The sequence below is a fragment of the Chrysochloris asiatica genome, unplaced genomic scaffold (genome assembly GCF_000296735.1).
Source record: "Chrysochloris asiatica unplaced genomic scaffold, ChrAsi1.0 scaffold00078, whole genome shotgun sequence".
NCBI lineage: Eukaryota > Metazoa > Chordata > Mammalia > Afrosoricida > Chrysochloridae > Chrysochloris > Chrysochloris asiatica.
The window spans coordinates 10733711-10751378 of NW_006408596.1; the positions used below are offsets into that span (position 1 = coordinate 10733711).

Below are 17668 nucleotides of genomic sequence, written 5' to 3' on the forward strand. Positions count from 1 at the left end.
TATATATATATATAGGAGAGAGACATATATATACATATATGTATATAAGATATTGTTGCTAAGTGCTGTCATGTCATTTCCTTCCCATAGTGATGCTGTATAGGGTTTTCGAGGAGCAGCTGGTGAGCTTAAGGCATTAGCCCACAGCACCACACCAGGACTCCATGTATATAGGATAGAGATGTGTATAAGTTTATTGGATAGATGTACATGTGAACTTACACGTAACAATTTCAAGCAGTGGTAAAAGTTATGAAGAGAAGTAGTATGGGAGGAGAAGCTCCATAGAATCATAGGCGGGGCACTGTTTTACTAAGGAATGATCCAGAAAGATTTCTCATATGGTGATATTTGAACAAATATCATTGGGTTTCAGCCCTTTCAGACATGCGCCTAGGAACCTTTTCTGCAAAAGGCAAGATAGTAAATATGTTCAGCTCTGTGGACCATGCAGCCTTCTTCACAATTACTCAGCTCTGCTATTACAGCAAAAAGCAGCTATGAACAATATATAAATGAATGCATATAGCTGTGCTCCAATAAAACTTCACATATGGATACTAAAACTTGAATCATGTAAAACTTTTCATCTGTCATGAAGTATTATTTTACTTTTGATTTTCATTCAGCCCCTTACGAAATGTAGAAACTCTTCTTACTTCAAAGCAGGCAGCAAGCCTGATTTGGCCCTTGGGTCTGTTTGCTGACCCCTGCCTTGGAGCAAGCCTCTGTGAAAGGCTTTTATAAAAAATGGGGACTTTGTCTAATTTGCTCAGAATATAACTCCTTGGCATTTACACGATCCAGTAAACCAGTTCCCAATGAGTTGACCCCAATGCATGCCAACCCCATGTGTGTCACAGCAGAACTGTGTTCCATAGAGTTTTCAGTGGCTGATTTCTGGAAGTAGATTGCCAGACTTTACTTCTGAGGCACAGCTGGGTGGACTTGAACTCCCAGCATTCTGGTTAACAGCCGAACTTGTCAACCATTTGCACCACCCAGTGACTCCACATAATAGGTACTCAATTTGTTGAAGTGAGAAAAAAAGAAGGGAAGGGAAGAGGGAGCAAGGAGTCAGAGCCTAGGGGACCCTAAGAAGCATAGTCTTGGACTGCGGCCATACTGCCCCTCACTTGGTCTTCTTGAGCCTGGGTAGCAACACCATTCCCTTGCATTTCCATAGGGCTTCTGCAAGCCAAGGGGAATTAGCAAAACCTTTGAAATGCATACAAGTTTAGAGCCTCCTGCCCAAATTCAAGAAGCAGTGACCCAGGGAACCCTCCCACAGAGTCCAGGTCCAGCCAGCCACTAACTTCCTCCCTCTGAAAAGCTTCCATTGTTCTAGCTCAGACCCACAGCACACGGTGTACACATGTAGCCAGAGCCCAAAGCCCTCTCACACCCTGTCCCCACATAAAAACCTCTCAAGTGACATGAATCTGCTTTCTAGCGCCAGTACTGTGGTACCCACTCAGCAAACTCATTTGCATCCAGCCTACAGGGCCCCTGACTGCTATATTAATCTCCCCATTGGTCCCATCCTGAGTCATCTAATACTACTGTGGGCTAATTAAAACATCAAAGCCCCAAGTACAACAGCCCTGCCAGAGGCCTGCTAATGTCTGGTTTTAAGTGCCTGTTCCAGTGAAACCAGGGCCCGCCAGGCTCCGCTCCACGAAACCCAGACAGCTAATTACCGAGCTCTTACTGACCACCACACACACATCTGGAAGCTTAACACATGTCCCCTTTCACTGGACTTGTTAGCTCGCTCCCTTTGCTCCCTGGCAGTGAAGTTGGCAAGCTCCCCACCTACTAGTCACACCGCACACCTCCTTTCATGCCCTCCACCCTCCACCTGGGTCATGAGCCTAACCCCAGCACCAGTACTTTGTCTCTGGTCCTCCCTGATATGCCTTGGTATTCACTGAAGGTTCAACAGAGTTTCTAAACTGACGGAGAGTCGCTTGAATTTAGGGAGGGTGACCAGGGTGCCTTCCACATTGGCAAGGTGGAATTTCTTTTCTCAAGGATGTAGGCTGTTGGCCTAAGCATGCCTTTTGTCACTGCTTGTCTTCTGGAAAAGGCAGCTACGATGGCAAAATCCAAAGGAAGGTTCTAGAACGTGCGGCCAGGCCCTTCAGAGACAGTGGTGTTATTTGTATATGGCTCCATATGGAGAACTGAATAAAACAGTTTAGAGTTCAACAGCATAAAAAGTACAATGGGGGTTTCTGGGTGGTGGAGGGAAGAATGTGTCCAGATCCTGCTCCTAGTGCTGACGAGTATGGTAGTTATAGAGTATTAATGCTTTACCAGTAGTAATCATGTGGTGGTTATGTGCCATGGAATCAGTTCTGACTCATAGCGACTCTGTGCAGGGTTTCCGAGGCTGTAAATCTTCATGGGAGCAGGAAGCCTCATCTTTCTCCTGCGGAACAGCTGGTGGTTTTGAACTGCTGACCCTGAGATTAGCAGCCCAATTCGTAACCACTATGCTACAGACTAGCATTGTAAATTGTACTCATAGTAGCAGTAATAATGATACAGTAAAATCTTCAGAAACCAGAACCTATGTAAGCCACAAACCTGTCAAAGAAGGAAAACAAAATCATTGTCCGCCAGGAGAGCACGGCCTACTCTTGTTGTCATTGTCGTGCTTTAGTGGCTTGCATGCTGCTGTGATTGCTGGAAGCTATGCCATTGGTATTTCAAATAGTAGCAGAGTCACCCATGGTAAACAGATTTCAGCAGAACTTCCAGACTAAGAGAGACTAGGAAGAAAGGCCTGGAGATCTATTTCTGGAAATATTGGTCATTAAGAACCTTCTGGATAGCAGTGGAACGTTGTCTGATATAGTGCGGGAACATAAGCCCCTCACGTTGAAAGACGCTCAAAATACGACGTTAAGAAGAGCTGCCGCCTCAAAGTTCCTAATGACGTAGCTGAAGTAAAACATTCAGGACTTCCATTTGCTGATGTGACATGACTGAAAATGAGGAGACACAGTTGCAAATAGCTATTAATAATCAGAATATGGAATGTACAAAGTATAAACCAAGGAAAACTGAAAGTTGTCAAAAATGAAAGGATACACTTGGAAGATTTCCGTCTTAGGCATTCGTGAGCTGAAAGGAACTGGTATTGGCCATTTTGAATCAGATAATTATATGTTCTACTCTGCCAGGAATGAGAAATTGAAGAAGAATGGCATCATATTCATTGTCAAAAAGAACTTTTCAAGATCTCTCCTAAAATATCACACTGTCGCTGATGGGATAATATTCATACTCCTATAAGGAAGACCAGCCTCCTGGTAGGGCGCTGTAGGATAAACACTGGACTACAAACCATAAGGTCAGCGGTTCAAACCCACCAGCCGCTCCTCAGAAACCCTATGCAGGGTCACTGAGAGTCAGAACCGACTCAACTGCATTTACCATCAGCAACAACAACAGTCTGTAACCAGTCAAACTTGCAATCAAGATGCATTAATAATTATTGGTGCTTGGAATGTAAACGTTGGAAATAAAGAAAGATGACTAGTTGGAAAATCAGGCCGCAGTGATAAAAAGGACACCAGAGATCGCATGATACAATTATACAAGGCAAACAATTCATTCATTGGAAATACGTGTTTTTCAGCAGCATAGTTGAGCTGCACTGGATGAAATACATAGGAATCATATAGATGACATCAGTGGAAAGAGATGATGGAGAAACTCAATATCATCAGTAGAACAAGGTCAGAGTCAGATGCTCATAATGCAAGTTCACGTTGAAGGTGAACTTCAAGAGGCAATTGATCAAACAGAACAAGGGATTACTGCATGTTAAACTCAGGAAAGCTGTGTGTCAGGATTGTATCCTTTCCTTTCACTATGCTTGCCCAGTATGCATGCTGAGTACATAACTCAAGAAACTAGATTATATGAAGAACATGGCATCAGGATTGGAGGAAGACTCATTAACAACCTGTGATATGCAGATGACACAACCTGGCTTTCTGAAAGTGAAGAGGATTTGAAGTGCTTACTGATGAAGACTGAAGACTACTGTCTTCCCGAGTCACTCTTTAAACCTAGAACTGATCCTGTCCCTTGAGATCATCTTTTAATGAAATAGCAGAGTGACACACAAAATAAAGGAGATTATCAATAAAATCGGTGCCCTACTTAAAAACCATCTGTATGAGACCAAAAGGTTAACAGTTTCTAAAAAGCAAAGATGAGAAGATAAAGGGGCTAGAAAAGTACAGGGGAGGTTAAAAACCAACACACTAACAGAGGATACTGACATACTATGTTAAATGTGACTGATGTCCCTGAACAATTTGTGTGGAAATTGTCAAATGGGAACCTGACTTGCTTTGTGAGCTTTTGCCAAAACCTCGATGAAATATCATTTTAAAACAACAACTATAGTCTTCAGTTTGGATTATACCTTAACATAAGGGAAACAAAAGTCCTCACAACTGGACCAATAAACAACATCATGGTGAGTGGAGAAAAGATTGAAGTAGTCAGGAATTTTATTGTACATGAGTCCACAGTCAATACCCCTGGAAGCAGCAGTTAAGAAATCAAACAACTCATTGCGTTGGGCTAATCTGCTGCAAATAAAGTACTTGAGAATGTTGGCGGGTAAAGATACCACTTTGAGAACTTTGAAGACTAAGGTGCGGCAAAAGCCTTGGTATTTCAATCGCCTCATATGCGTGCAAAAGTCGAACGATGAATAAGAAAGACTGAAGAAGAAATGATGCCTTGAAATTATGGTGTTGGAGATGATTATTGAATGTACCGTGGACCGCCAGAAGAACAAACAAATCTGTGTTGGAAGTATACCCAGAATGCTCCTTGGAAACCAGGATGGTGAGACTTGGTCTTTCGTACTCTGAACATGTTATCAGAAGAGACCAGTCCCTAGAGAAAAACATCATGCTTGGTAAAGTAGAGGGTCTGCGAAAAAGAGGAAGATGCCCAGTGAGATGGACTGACACAGTGGCCAAAACAATGCATTTAAACTTAACAATAATTCTGAAGATGGCCCTGGACCAGACAGTGTTTCGTTCTGTTGTGCACAGGTTTGCTGTGAATCGGGGCCTTAAAACCAGATCTCTTCAGATCTCAGCTATCACGGATTTCACTGTATACTGATGGTAGTAGATAATGACTTCTTTAGGAAATTTAGAAAAGAGGGTCGCCGGGGACTAAGGGACAACATTTTCGCCTTCTGTGGGGGCAGCTAAGTTCAATTCCCATCAGTGTGTCTCAGGAACACATCCATTAGTGGAGGCTTCCGTGCTGCTATGATGCCAAACACCTTTCAGTGGTGCTTCCAGACCAGGGCAAACTAGAAAGAACAGTCAGGCAATCAGCTTCAGTAACCAGCCAGTGAAACCCCATGATTCTCATCCATGGGAACAGTACAGAAGTGGGCTGTCTATCTAGTATCCCGGGGTACATGGGATCCGTATAAGTTGAGAGCTAACTCAGCAGCAGCTAACAACACTGATTACACTTAGGCGAGGATCGGAGTCATTCACGTGAGAGATGACAATGGGTTGGACAGGGGTGTTGGCCTGTGAGGGGAGAGGAGGCAGATGCTTCAAATGAATGGGAGTGGCTAATGGATTGGATATGGAGGATAAGAATAAGACAGCTTTCACCTGTGGCCTACACAGATGGATGGAAGGTGGGATGCAGGTCTGAGGCGAGGACCACTGTGGATGACCGGATTTGGCCAGGGTGGGGATACGGAGGAGGCCATGAGCCCATAGTACCTTGTTTACTCATTACCTTTCCACCAGAGCCTCTCCCGGAGTCCTGGTGTGGTGCTGTGGGCAATGCACTGGACCACAAAGTCAGTTTGAACCACAAGGTGGTGGATGGTTCAAGCTCATCATTCACTCCTTGGAAACCCCATACAGGGTCACTGTGTGTCGGAACTGACTCAACATCACTTAACAACAGCCACAGACTTCTCCCACAACTGTCTGTAACCTTTTGTGCCTTCAGCAGCCTCCTGTGCCCCTGAGTCTCACAACACAGAGTCATTAGCCCAGAGCAACTCTTCCACTGGTGTGAGCCAAGGTCTTACAATGCCCACCAAATGATTTTGTTGTTGTTGTTGTTAAGTGCTGTGGAGTCGGTTCTGACCCATAGCGACCCTGTACAGGGTTTCCGAGGCTATAAATCTTTACAGAAGCAGAAAGCCTACCTTTCTCCTGCGTAACAGCTGGTAGTTTCGGACTGCTGACCTTGCGGTTCACAGCCCGATTCGTAACCACTGTGCTACCAGAGCTCCTTAAATGATTTGGTAGGGATATGCAAATAAGGTGCTGTGGCCCACCAAGGGGATTAGACAGTTTGCTAATAATGCAAATCAAATGCATGATGCCTGGCGGGGATTGTTGTTGTGTGTCATCAAGTTGGTCTTGACTCATAGTGACCCTGTATAAGACATGTTTGAGGAGCAGCTGGTAGATTTGAACTGCCAGCCTTTTGGTTAGAAGTCCAATGCTTATCCTATAGTACCACACCAGAACGTCATTAGCAACCCTAAGACCAAGCAACTAATGTGTTTGGAACTCTCCTGAGGGGATTAATCCATTTTGCCATCATGCTCAGTTGAAAAATGAGCTATTGATGAGGCAAACAAGGAGTCTTGACTGTCATCGAGAAGGGGAAAAATGGCAGCAGCTGAGGCAACAGCACCAAGTGACCAGCAGGAGGCAGTGTTGGGCTTTCTGGCCCTTGGAGTAAGAGCGTTGAGCATCTCTGGGCAGGAGGCTTGGTGGTGGAATGATGGGGTGCCTCTGACAGAGCTGAAGAGATTTGTAACCCTTGTCTAAGCAGGACCCGGGGACCCAGGGCCATAAAGAGACCTGCACACTATAGGCACGGCTGAGGAGACTGTCCCAATCAAAGAACTGTCTCCTGAGTCGTTCATGATCCTGAATTGTAACCCGTGACTTCCCTAATAACGCCGTAATCATGAATATTGTCTAGGAGTGCTGTGTGGGCATTGCAGTGAATCATCGAACCCAGGACACAGTTCTGGTAGCGTAGTGGTTACAAATCGGGCTGCAAACCACAAGGTCGCAGTTCAAAACTACCAGCTGTTCCGTGGGAGAAAGATGAGGCTTTCTGCTCCCATAAAGATTTACAGCCTCAGAAACCCTGTACAGGGTCGCTATGAGTCGGAACCGACTCCACGACACATAACCAACCAACCAACCAAGGTTAGAGGATGCCATGGGAGGAATGGTTGGTGTCCAAATTGATTAAAAGTTTAAGAAGAGCCTTGGGTTAAAGTTGATGATGATTTTTTCTCCGCCTTGTGAGGTTTGAGAAGGTCCAATCTACACAATTGGACATAAAAGTGGCTGTGACGTGTCTGTCACCTCGAGACTTGTGCCTGAACTGCTTTCTGCCTGCAAGACTGTGCTCCCTTCCTCTTTGCCTGGTCAGCACATACTCATCTTGACTTAGAAGTCCAACACTGAGGGTCAGGTGCCTCTTCTGTGAGCTCCTAGAGTCATCCGTCCACCTCAATATCCCGTGTTGTGTGGCATTCACCACACTCAATCACAGAGACTCATTTAACTGTCCCCCACACACTCACACTCACTGGTTTCTGAAGCCCTTAAGGACAGAGGTCACAGCTGGGTGGTTTGTCGCTGTAGCCCTGACCCTTACTTCCTTGTCTGACCCCTAGTACGGACATACCTCATTTCATTGTGCTTTGCCTTTTTGTGCGTCACAAGGAGTGGTTTTGTTTGGTTTGTCGTTGCTGTTTTTACACATTGAAGGTTTGTATTGGCACCATTTTTCCAACAGCATTTGATCGTTTTGACTATGTGCCCCAATTTGATAATTCTTAAAATATTTCAAAACTTCTCGTAATGTTGTTATGCATTTAATTGACTACAGTACACTGTCAGCAAAACTTTTCTATGTAATTGTTGTTGTTGTTAGGTGCCATCGAGTCAGTACCGACTCATAGTGACCTTATGCACAACAGAGTGAAATACTGCCCAGTCCTGGGCCAACCTCACAATTGTTGCCACACTTGAACCCATTGATGCTGTTGTATGTACTAGGAAGCCAAAAATTGTGTGTATGACGTGTTTTATTGTAATATTTGCTTTATTGAAGTGGTCTGGAACCAAGCCCACAATATTTTCAAGGTACACCTGTGGTTATTCAATAAGCATGTGCTGAATGAATGAATGATTCATAATGGACAAAAGGCAGACTAGCCAAGAGGTCAAGGGAATGATTGAGGACCCAGCCTCCCTACATTTGACTCCCTGCTTGAGCTTTTAGCTCTATAAACTTGAACTGTTTAGCTAACTGCTTTTTACCTCAGTTTTCTCATCTGTAAAATGGGGACCCGTAAATACTGACTCAGCTTCTCACAACCCTTTCTTGGCTGTCTCATCAGTGTAGACCTACTACCTTTCCCTTAACTCTCCAGGTGCTTATCTGATGCACAGACACACCTCACCCCAGGCAGATACAAATGACTCAGAAGTATCCAAGACAGAATGTGATACGTATCAGTGAGGTCTAGCACGCAATACCCAACATTGGCCAACCTGGAAATTGTCCCACCTTACCTATTAGGCATTTTGTTTGCAGAGGTGAAGACCAGTGGGCACTGATACATGCTTGAAACAGAAGAAGCAGTAAATGCAGAGGTCCTGCGGCAGGAACAAGCTTAGCATTTTGGAGAGGCAGAAACTGAAAGTTGAGGGAAATATTCTGTGCTCCAAAATTTACCAAGGCAGACCTTTTTGTTTTATGTTGTACTTGCCAGAAATGGCAAGTTTGGGCTGCAGAAGGAAGGCCCAGACAGCCTAGTAACTTGACATAGTCCAGGGGGGATTCCTCAACCTTGAGGGCTGTTAGCATTCAGAGAAGCTGGCGCTGTCTTTTCCGTTCTTACCCATCCACACACATCCGTTGAGCACCTACTGTATATCGGACTCCACTGGGCACTGAGAGGCCACCCATGGTGCTTCCTTTTGCATGGGTGGAGGGACCAGATTCCGGTCACCTTCAGGCACCTGTGCAGACAGGGAAGGTGTTGGCCTTCACTGTGTGCAGGCAGCAGGCACCTCGGGCAGTGTCCAAAGCTTCTCCCAGTCCCCATGCAGACGCCTCAAGATCATGCCTAAAACCCCATCTGTGTTCTTTCCTGCAGCCCCCGGCCTCAGGAAAACAGTCCCCCACAAAGAATGGCAGCCCCTCCAAGTGCCCCCGCTTCCTCAAGGTCAAGAACTGGGAGACTGACGTGGTTCTCACTGACACCCTTCATCTTAAGAGCACGTTGGTGAGTATCCCAGCAGAGCAAAGACTGGGGTTGGTCAGCCTCAGCCCTGTCCGCATTTGGGGCTGGATTAGAGGTGAGGGGCTATCCTGTGCATTCTAAGATGTTTAAACAGCACCCCTGATGTCTACCCACTAACTGTCTGTTACCCCCTCTCCTCAAGTTGTGATGACCAAATGTCCCCTGTGGGACATCGCCCAGTTGAGAATCCCCAGTGGAGATTCATTCACTTATATAAATGCTTTTTAATCTGTGTACTTTGCAACCAGAGGACTTTAAGGAATCCTGGTGTGGCGCTGTGGGCTAATGCGTCAGACTGCAAAGCTGTTTGAACTGCAAGGTCGGTGGTTCAAGCTCACCAGAACCCAATACAGGGTCGCTATGGGTCAGAATCAACTTGACGGCACTTAACAACTGACTCTGCACACATTCTATGTGTCTGTCTGTCCACTGATGAATCTTGAGCAGGTCCTTCCTTGCGTCCACAGCATGTCTTGTGCACTTTTATATCCTACTTTTACAGTCAAAAGTCAATCTGTTGCCTCAAACTTTTATTGAAAGTGGGCCTCTTGGATGGATGTTGTATCCGTTAGCTATTGCAGCATAACAAAATACCCCCAAAACTTAGTGACTTTAAACTGCCACCATTATTATTTTTTAAATATGTTTTCGTTTCCCAAAGTTTGCATTATTGGTGGATGGTTCTGCTGCTTTGGACCAGATTCATTTCTCAGCTGGACTTGCTCGTGCACCTGAGGAACCAGCTAAGGGTTTACTGATCTTAGATGGACTCAGTGTTGTTTCTTGTGATCTTTTATCATCTAACCAGCTAGCTTGGGCTTGTTCACACAGTGGTAGCAGGGCTCTGAGAGAATGAACAGAGGCACGCACCGTCTCTCGAGCCTGGGCTTGAAACTGCACTTTTCCACTTCCTCTATATTCTATTGGCCAAAGCCAGCTCAGATTCAAACACTGATAACAGGTTCCATGCCTTGATGGAAGAAGCTAGGAAGTCACATTGCAAAGGATGTAAATACAGAAAAGGGAAAAATTGGGGCCATTTCAAATGACCTTCTGTAGTTACTCAATCAGCTAGCTTGTTCCTTATCAAGGTGGGCTCAAAAACATTTTTGGAATTCAGTACTAATGAATCTGATGTCAGGGTATGTCGATCAGAAATTCCCTGTCCCTTAAGCTAAGCAAACATTTTCAGAACCCTAGAGTGTCGCTTAGAGTTTCTTACTTAGGCTGATGGCCATGTCCAACAATGACTGGAAACTGGAACTTGAGAAACTCCTTTTGGGAATTAAGAAGCAGGTGAACTCCACCTTGAATTTCAGACCACAAGTTCATAACCCCGTATTCGCCACACTTCTGTGTAACCAGTAATAGCCGGGTCCCTCTTTTCCTTCCAGGAATCAGGATGCTCTGAGCAGATCTGTATGGGCTCCATTATGCTCCCATCTCAGCAACTTCGGAAGCCTGAAGAAGTCCACCCAAAAGAACGGCTCTTCCCTCTCGCCAAAGAGTTTATTGATCAGTATTACTCATCAATTAAAAGGCAAGTTCATAGAGACTCTGGGGAACCTGGGGCACATTATCAAGTGCTAAGGACAAAGACTTGAGCTTCACCTTCATTGAGAGTTGAACCAAGGTTTGAACCCAGGGCTACTGCCCGTGAAGACCAGAGGTCAAAACGGGTGGCCCCCCGGTCAAATCTGGCCCATGAAGTGTTTTCTTTTGGTCTACAAATTGTTGCTTAAAATTTGAAATATGGCCAGCAATTCCATACGATACCCTAGAGGCATCCTCACACTTGTTCCCAAGAAAGAAAGCGTGCACAGGAATGTCCACTACCACAGTGTTTATAACAGGGAAAAATTAAAATAAGGAACAAACTGGAGACAGCGTCAACTCCATTGACAGTGGAATGTATAAATAACTTGTGATACATTCCAAGTAAAGAAATGTTGCCGTCAAGTCAGCTCTGACTCATGGCGACCCCATGTCCTCCACCGTGCTTTCACTGACTGAGTTTTTTAGAAGTTGATCACCAGGCCTTTCTTCCAAGGTACCTCTGAATAGTCTTGAACTTCCAACCTTTCAGTTAGCACCTGGATTCATTAAGTGCACAGCCCAGGGACTTCTCTGAGGTAGTGTTCACCTGTTAAAATGAATGAATTGGAGCTCTCTACGTTTATGAGGGTGAAGCTCACCAACAACCTTGAACAAAAGAAAGGGCAAGTTGTAGAGCACATTCAGTATAGTGACACTTACATGAACTTTTAAAACATGCAGAATAAAAGTACACCTTGTTTAGAGATATACAAGGGGGCCTTCAGTAAGTTCATGGGGAAATGGAATGAAAACAGTGGAGTTTTTCCACAAGCTTTTTGAAGCCCCCTTGTATGTGAGCTCAGTTTACAAAAGTATAAGCCAATAGGTGAGAACAGAAAATGCCTCATTCAAGGAAATAAGTCTTTTCTGGCGAGAGAGTGGGAAATGTGGCCCCAAGAAACCATAGCCATACTTGCTCATTTCTTTGGCATGGGATATCAGTGTTTACTACATTTCTCTGTATACTTGTTTGGAAGTAACAGTTGTTCAGCTACTAAACAAATGGGCGGCTGTTTGAAGCACATAGCAGTTCCACAGAGAAAGATCTGGCGATCTGCTTCCGTAAAGATGACCGCCAAGTCATTTCACACTGCTGACCTAGTGGTTTGCAGCTCAACTGGTAACCCACCACATCATTAGGGCGTTAGAGGACAATACCCAATGCCGTGGAATCAATTCCAACGCGTAGTGTGATCTTACAGGACAGGACAGAACAGGGTTTCTAAGACTGTAAATCTTTATGAAAGTTAACAAAAAGGCAACATTTTCCTAAAGACATAGTTGAAAAGGGATGGGAAGTGGGGTGGAAAGGAAATAAGAATCACAGGGCGCATGCAGGCTAACTGTTGTTGCATGCAGGGGGTTTATAATCATTGAAGTGGAAATGAGTGTAGGATTTGTTGAAAGTAAAATGCTGATGTTATCTATAAACCTTCACTCAACTCACAATAAAAAGTTAAAAAGAAAGCACAAGATGACCGCCAAGGAAACCCTATGGGACAGTTCTCTGTCACATGTGGTCACTGTGAGTCAGAAATCACCACAGTGGTACCTGACCACAGAAACACATTTTCATGTTACTTTTTTTAAAACTTTCTAAAGTTGAATTCATGACTACTATTGAAAAATTACAACAGTCCCAGCCCCCAAAACCATCACCCTGAGATAATCTTGACGCTTTAAACCTTAAACCAAAAATATCCCCTGAAGTTTTAAACAAACCAAACAATCATTTAGCTAAATCAGCAGCCTTGAGCCTTATGTTCTTGTTGGAATGGTCTCTGTAGGATCAAAGTGACAAAAGTAACTGGAAAGATTGGACAGGAGGCTTAGGGGGCAGTAACTTTATGGTAAGTGGAGAGAAACAGAAAAACAGCGTGAGAATGGGAACACCTCATAGAGCATAAGCAATATCACTGAATAGTACATGTAGAAATTACTGAATTGGTGCATTCGTGTGTTCTGTTGTGTGTATTATCAACACCAAAAAATAAAATAACTTTTTTTAAAAAATTTTAAGTTCCCTGTAAAAATCAGGTTTCTAGCTTCTCAGGAAAGATCTGGCAGCATTGCCCCCACCCCTGCCCCGTCCTTCCTATCAGGCAGTAACAGGTTGGAGAAGAGTTGCTGCAGCCCCCCTTTGGACAAGGCATACACTCACTGTTTGTCTCAGTCCTCACATAGCTGGTTCCGTCATGTGTACACTGCCAAGCTTATGTGGACATTTGAGTTTGCAATCTCTGCTTTATGCTCAAAGTGTTGTGTCTAGAAGTCAACTCGGAACTTTCTGTGACTTTGAGCCTCCAACCAACCTGAAATTCAGGGGAGAGGGTGATGCTCCCATATCCTTCCCTCCTCACTCAGGTTTGGTTCCAAAGCCCACAAGGACAGGCTGGAAGAGGTGAACAAAGAGATTGAGACAACGCGCACCTACCAGCTCAAGGACACGGAGCTCATCTACGGAGCCAAGCACGCCTGGAGGAATGCCTCCCGCTGTGTCGGCAGGATCCAGTGGTCCAAGCTGCAGGTAAGCGGCGAGTCTCAGACCCCTTGAAGTGTCTTCCCAAGAGAAGGATCAGCTCCCAGCAAGGGTGCCTGATGACCATGAGGACACCTCTGGTCACAGGGTCCCAAATTCTGACCTGCATCTTACCTACCCAGTACAATGCTTTAAAAAAAATGAGTCGGGCTAATATACTCCAGTTTTCCACAGACCCCATCGCACCCTTTTGTCTCACACTTTCTTCCTTTGCTTATTATCTGCCTAATCCTGAAGGGCATTAGATTTTATGTTCCTAGTACAATTTTTATTCTGGGCAATAGTTTAAAGGGATGAGTGTTTATGTTATAAGTTTGGGACTTTTTGTTTGTCTTTTTTGGTACGTTTTGGTTTTTAATGCTTACTCTTCAATAACTAACCAGGTATGTAACCAGTCCATTCAAATTCCCTTCTATACTCACACTCCCCATATCTGACAATCTGGTTGACCCGGTTAGTAGGCTAGAGACAGAGTTCTTTCTTTCTACCTATCTATCTCTCTGGTGGTGCTGTGGTTCAGTACACAGCTGCTAACCTTTTAAGGTCAGCAGTTTGAACCCATCAGTGGTTCTGAGGAAGAAAAGACCTGGCAATCTGTGCCCGTAAGGATTACAGCCATCAGTTCCACTCTGTCCTTGTAAGGTTGCTATGATTTGGAGTTGACTGAGCAAAGACAGGATCTTATTTACCACATAGAAGAATGTATATATTATATAAATTTCTGCATCTACCTGTCTCTCTTATGTTTACTGCCTGTACTGGTGGTGGTGGTGGTGTGCTGTGGAGTCAGTTCCAATTCATAGCGACCCTGCATAGGGTTTCTGAGGCTGTATATCTTTACGGGAGCAGAAAGCCTCGTCTTCCTCCCTTGGACCGACTGGTATATTCGAACTACAGACCTTGTGGTTAGCAGCCCAACTCATAACCCATTATGCTACCAGAGCTCCTTGTCTATATTTGTAGCTGATGGAAATATATCTCGATCTGTCTAGTAGGTAGAGTCCAGGACTCAGTAATGAGGTCATCACTACCCCAGTGGGCTATCAGCTGGGTTCAAGGCTGCCCCAGGGAAGCAGGAGAGAGGAAGGAGACAATCTTTACCACAATGCACCTCTTCTAGGTATTTGATGCCAGAGACTGCACCACGGCTCATGGGATGTACAACTACATCTGCAACCACATCAAGTACGCCACCAACAAAGGGAACCTCAGGTGAGCTGGCCAGTGTCCCTAAGCCATGATCCTGGGTTCTGGAGTTCACTCCCCTCCCAGGGCAATGGTCCAATATGGCAGGGGTCTCCTGACATCCTCAGTCCATCTGTCCCTTACCATCTCTTGCTTACTCCATTTGGTTTGCAAACTATCAAAACAAAAATCATGTGTAACCCACTCTTTGGTGTAGCCCACTGAGGGGCTAGGAAGGGATTGCCTAGATTCTTGGGAACAGAAACGGGAAGATCTCATTGCTTTATCACTTCCCACTTAGTTGCCTGGCAGTGCCTCAGCATCCCTCCTAGTTTAAAGGGCAGTCTCCCTTCCTGCTGCTGTGGGAACTGTTCCTTTAAGGTCTACAAAGCCAAGCCCACGCTAGGACTCTTCTTGCCCCGATACAGTGAAGAAAGTCCCATTGAGTGACCCAAGGTAAGGTGTCAGTAGGAAGTAGGAGCGTCCATTCTGAGCACCTATCAGTGGGGAGGGGAGCAACTAGAAGTGAACAGCTGGGGCCTACAGACAGTGTTACACTTGTTAATCCTGCTTGCTCATTCCAGTCCCAGCATCTGTTCCCAACTACTAAGGACCAGCTCCATCTCAGGGCCAAGCAGGGCCAATCAGGGATATTCCCACAAGTCTCTGAGCTATACTGAGTACATCCCAATGTGACTGATTTGCATTAAACATGAATATTCTTGGATGTGTCTCTTCCATGAGAAGAAAGCAGTGTTGCCAGTAGACTAAGACAGTAGGATTCAGCCCTGAAATCTAAACCCAGGAACTGGGTCAGAGTTGATGCTTACATCTCTTTCCTGAAAGACCTCACACCCAGAAAACATCTGAGAACTACCTCTTGCCCCTTCCCAGTCAAGGTATCAGCCCTTAGGGAGATCTCCGTCCTCAAGGCATGTATGGGATATTCGGGTGGTTTTCAAATGGTGCTTTGAAGAGGCAATATGGAGAAGGGGGCAGGTGACATCTCAGACTAAAGGCCAGGCAGATGGAATTGTTGGCCCCAGTCCCCATCCCAGCACCGACAAAAACACTTCAACTAGTTCACCTCCACTTTTTTCAGTTAATCTATTGAAGGTCTTCCTGAAATCTGTTCTTAAAGATAGTATTCAGTTGATTCTTTCAAAACTTCATGTCTGAAGTAATAAGAATTTATGTGGTGCTGCAGGACAAGCACTGGAGTACTAGCTGCATGGATGACAGTTCAAACTCACCAGCTGCTCCTCGGAAACCCTATATAGGGTCGCTGTGAGTTAGAACTGAATCGACGGCGGTTAACAACAACAAACCACATGAAAAGAATCAGGAAGAAGCAGTTGTTCGAACAAAGCAAGGGGACACTGAATGGTTTAAAACCAAGAAAGGTGTGTGCCAGAGTTGTAATCTTTCACCACATTTATTCAGTCTGTATGCTGAGCATATAATCTGAGAAGTTGCCTTAATGAAGAAGAATGTGGCATCAGGATTGGAGGAAGACTCATTAGCAACCTACAGTATGAAGATGATACAAACTTGCTTGCTGAAAGTGAACAGGACTTAGAATGTTACTGATAAAGATCAAAGACCACAGCCTTCAGTATGGGTTGCACCTCAATGTAAAGAAAACAAAACTTCTCACAATTAAACCAATAATTAACAGCATAATAAATGGAGAAAAGATTGAAGTTGTCAAAGACTTCATTTTACCTGGATCTACAATCAACAGTCAATGGAAGCAGCAGTCAAGAAATCAAGTGAAATATTCCATCAGTCTCAACTGCTGCACAAGACCTCTTGAAAGTGTTCAAGAGCAAAGATAATCAGTTTGAGGACTAAGGTTTGCCTGACCTAAGTCATGGTATTTTCAATCATCTCATATACATGTGAAAGTTGGACAATGCATAAGAAAAATCATATAACTGATGCATTTGAGCTATGGTATTAGAGAAGAATATTAAAAGTTCCTTGGACTGCCAGAAGAACAAACAAATCTGTCTTGGAAGAAGTACAGCCAGAGTGCACCTTAGAAGCCAGGATGGTGAGACGTCATGTCTCATACTTCAGATTTGTCATCAGGAAAGACGAGTCCCTAGAGAAGGACATCTTGCTTGGTAACATGGAGGCAGACCATCCAAGAAGCTGGATTGGCACAGTGGCAGCAGCAGTGGACTCAAGTGTAACAACAGTTGTATAGACGGTGCAGGACTGGGCAGTTTTTCATTCTGTTGTTCACTGGGTTGCTATGAGTCAGAACCGACCCCACAGTACCTAGCATCGACAATAACAATGGAAAGAATCTGTACATAAGACAGGGAGGAAATCAAGGAAGAAGCAGGAGAGACAGAGGGGAGAGAAGAGGAGATTTAATTTAAACAGACCTTCAGCTCAATAAGATTGTGGTGAGGAGAAGCAAGAGGGTGTAGGTTGTCTTTTGATGATTAAAACTATTTAATTTTCATGAGATTCTATTTATCTATCTTATCTTTTGTGGCTTCTACTTTTGTTGTCCTGTCTCATTAATGCATCATTAAAACACTACGTCCTACAATCTTGTCCCTAGATTTTCTTCTAAGAATTCCAGAGATTTACTTCTCACATTTAGGTCCTTGTTCCATATTGAGTTGGTTTCTGTGTAAGTATGAGACTTGGATCTTGATTTGTTCTTCTGCATGTGGGAATCCAGTTTGCCCAGCATCCTATATTTATTTTATTTTTTTTCTTAAATGTTTTATTGTGAATTATGTGATAGTTTACAGGGGAGAACATTAGTTTTACATTCATTCTATCGTATATCTTCTCATTGCCATGGTTACAATCCCCTCCATGCAATCCTTCCCCCGTCTTCAGCACACTGTCGCTCTCTCTCTCTGGATCTAAAGTCTCCAGCTGCTCCATAGCTCCACGTCATCATCTCTGGCTCCATTTCAGGCATTACTGCTTCTCTGGGTAGGGTCCCGCTCTCTGCT

General features: G+C 44.5%; 1 protein-coding gene across 1 annotated transcript in view; it reads left to right on the forward strand.

Moving 5' to 3' along the window:
* Positions 1–17668, forward strand: part of NOS1 (nitric oxide synthase 1 (neuronal)) — a 121936-nt gene that overhangs the window by 43901 nt on the left and 60367 nt on the right. Inside the window, exons 3-6 of the mRNA XM_006865466.1 lie at positions 9218–9346; positions 10759–10904; positions 13325–13487; positions 14620–14711. Of these exons, the coding sequence (XP_006865528.1) occupies positions 9218–9346; positions 10759–10904; positions 13325–13487; positions 14620–14711 (530 nt within the window). The remainder of the gene's footprint in view (positions 1–9217; positions 9347–10758; positions 10905–13324; positions 13488–14619; positions 14712–17668) is intronic.